Raw genomic sequence first — 3,165 nt, forward strand, 5'->3', positions numbered from 1 at the left:
GTCCAGGTGTGATGCTTCCCGCTCTGCACGCACTGGGCACCCACGAGTGCTGTTGGCTAACCGGCCACTGCAGGCCCTGCTCTGCTGGGCTAGACCCTGCTCTTGGCAGAGTGACTGTGCCCGCTTCACCCCAGGCACTTCCTCAGGCACTTAGCACCACCCTGGTCCCTCTGTGCCTCTGCCCCATCCACCGCCAATCCAGCTTTGCCAGGTGTCCAGTGTGGACACTTGATTTTAGGTGGTCATCAACTGACATTGAATCACAGGATGAAAAGATCATTCCCTTAGTTCTGTTTCCACCTAATGGCAGCCTTGGAGAAGGGCTGAGTTTGATGCTAGTCTATCTTTAACACCTCCTAATGCGCGCAATCCTTCTCTTTTAACCAAAGAGAGCTTACACCCAGACCTTTTGGCAAACAATATCCAGTAGAATGTAACAATTTTGTTGTCATCAATGTATTCATTATTTTTTTTTAAGAGAAATAAGATTTTAGTTTCCTTGTTTCGCAAATAAAGCTGGCTGAGTTGCTAATGTATTTATTTTTAAAGCTACCATCCATTTAAGGTATTAATGCCAATTTTCCATTGACGGTAATGTAAAACTTCCTATTTAAGATAAATTTAAACATAAAAAAAGTTGATGTGAAGACAGGAAAAGCAAATAATACGAGAGAGATTAGTTACGAAGGTGGCATGGGCATGGGAATGACAGCAACTTGGGAAGGGTTGCTGTAATCCCACATGAACAGAAGGGACGCCACCAGGAACGGGCCCTACACCCCAGAGGTGCTGTAGGGACTGGTCTGGCAGAGATGGGCCGGGAGCTGGGAGGCCAGGGGCAGTCATTTCTGTTCCAGCTCTGGCTTCCTCATCTCTGAACTGAAGGTTGACCTGTGGCTCTCCGGTTCATGCCAGCATTTGGGTAGTGTAGGAGCAGCTCAGTAGCGTGCTGGTGCCACAGACGTGTATCACCCTGCTCGCCGGATAATGGGGAGATGTCCGATACACACACATTCTTGCGGGGAGCTGCTCAGGCCGCCCGCGTTTGGAAGTGGGAGCACAGCCACCCAGAGAACGATGTTCTGGCACCATCCGTGACAATGGCCTGTCTCTTGGGTGGGGACTCTGCAACCCACCTGTCCAGCCTGCGTATTAACGAGCGTGTTCCCCTTCCAGGTTAGGAATCGGGAGCAATGGGCGACTGGAGCTTTCTGGGGCGACTACTGGAGAATGCGCAGGAGCACTCCACGGTCATCGGCAAGGTCTGGCTCACCGTGCTGTTCATCTTCCGCATCCTGGTGCTGGGCGCCGCGGCCGAGGAGGTGTGGGGCGACGAGCAGTCGGACTTCGTCTGCAACACCCAGCAGCCCGGCTGCGAGAACGTCTGCTACGACAGGGCCTTCCCCATCTCGCACATCCGCTTCTGGGCGCTGCAGATCATCTTCGTGTCCACGCCCACGCTCATCTACCTGGGCCACGTGCTGCACATCGTGCGCATGGAGGAGAAGAAGAAACAGAGAGAGGAGGCGCTGCCGAAGGGCAACGGCCTGCAGCAGGGCGCGGCCAGCCCGAAGGACAAGCCCCTGGCGCGGGACGACCGCGGCAAGGTGCGCATGGCCGGGGCCCTGCTGCGGACCTACGTCTTCAACATCATCTTCAAGACGCTGTTCGAGGTGGGATTCATCGCAGGCCAGTACTTCCTGTACGGCTTCGAGCTGAAGCCGCTGTACCGCTGCGACCGCTGGCCCTGCCCCAACACGGTGGACTGCTTCATCTCCCGGCCCACGGAGAAGACCATCTTCATCATCTTCATGCTCGTGGTGGCCTGCGCGTCCCTCTTGCTCAACATGCTGGAGATCTACCACCTGGGCTGGAAGAAGCTTAAGCAGGGCATGACCAACCGCCTGGGCGCGGACCCCGTGGAGGCCGGGGTGGCGGCCGCGGAGCCTCTCGCGCTCCCCGCCGCCTCGGGCCCGGCCGCCGTCACCATCGGGTTCCCGCCCCACTACACGCGCTCCGCCTCGCCCCTGGCGCAGGCCGGGCCCGCGGGCTACCCCGGGGCCCCGCCGGCGGCGGACTTCAAAGTGGTAGCCCTGTCCGAGGCGCCCGGGAAGGGCCACGCCGCCAAACTCTACAACGGCCACCACCACCTGCTGATGACCGAGCAGAACTGGGCCAACCAGGCGGCCGAGCAGCAGGCCCCGGCGCGGAAGGCCTCGCCCGCCGCGCCCAGCCCCGCGCCCAGCCCCGCGGGCAGCAGCCCCCCGCCGCTCCCGCCCGAAGACGCGGACGCGGAGGGTGAGGGCGGGGCGGGGGGCGCGGCGCCCCTGCTGCTGGCGGACGGCAGCGGCAGCAGCATGGAGGGGAGCGCCCTGGCCGTGACTCCCGAAGAGGAGGAGCAGGCGGTGACCACCGCGGCCGAGATGCACGCGCCGCCCTCGGTCCCTGAAGACCCCGCAGAGCCCGGCCGGTCCAGCAAGGCCAGCAGCGGGCGGGCCAGACCGGACGACTTGGCCATCTAGTGGTGGTCTCTCCAGACAGCTTTATAATATTCTTGTTTCTAGAAACCAAAACCAAAGTGCAGTTCAAACCAGCAGGTAGAGCCTGAAAGTGAACCGCTGGAGGCCCAGGAGGCGGACGATGGCGCAGAAGAGATCAGGTTTCCGTGTTTAATGCTTGCTGTTCTTAACACTGTGAGTTATAGTGGGGGTGACACAATGTTTCTGAGATAGAGGGGTGGGGGGACACAGGGGAAGAAAGGTTACTGGCCTTTAAAGATCTTCACGGCAGCCCAGCAGCCCAGAAGCCCGGCTGCTGCTGGGCCTGGGCTGCGCGTCTGTGTGGGTAACTGTTCTATTGCGGCAAAGCAACAGGTGTCTGCAGTCCCTTCGGCTCCGGGCAATTGGGTTTTCCATTCCGAAGCTCTGCAGAGCCTCTGGGCAGCCCAGAGTCCTGGACACACTTAGCTCTATCTCTGTTTGATACTTTTAACTTAGAGTTGAATTTCATTTGGGCTGTTTGCCAGACTGCACTAAAAAAAGATTTAGAGCAAGTCTATCTAGTGTCATTTGGGTTTCTGAAATTGCATGTGAAGCCCAGGATATCAAACTACAGGCTTCATGACAAGTGACAAAGAGCATTTACCCTCCAGAGGCAGATTCTATG

At 58.3% G+C, this 3,165-nt stretch overlaps 1 protein-coding gene across 1 annotated transcript; it reads left to right on the forward strand.

The window, feature by feature from the left end:
• Positions 1–1,193: 1,193 nt before the first annotated feature.
• GJA3 (gap junction protein alpha 3) lies at positions 1,194–2,522 on the forward strand. Its single transcript, XM_069467460.1, has one exon. The coding sequence runs from the start codon at positions 1,194–1,196 to the stop codon at positions 2,520–2,522; it is 1,329 nt and encodes a 442-aa protein (XP_069323561.1).
• The last annotated feature ends 643 nt before the right edge of the window (positions 2,523–3,165 follow it).

The sequence above is a fragment of the Eulemur rufifrons genome, chromosome 4 (genome assembly GCF_041146395.1).
Source record: "Eulemur rufifrons isolate Redbay chromosome 4, OSU_ERuf_1, whole genome shotgun sequence".
Lineage (NCBI taxonomy): Eukaryota > Metazoa > Chordata > Mammalia > Primates > Lemuridae > Eulemur > Eulemur rufifrons.

Excerpts from the sequence above, each read along its gene's own strand:
- GJA3 (XM_069467460.1), top strand. The coding sequence starts at position 1,194 with ATGGGCGACTGGAGCTTTCTGGGGCGACTACTGGAGAATGCGCAGGAG.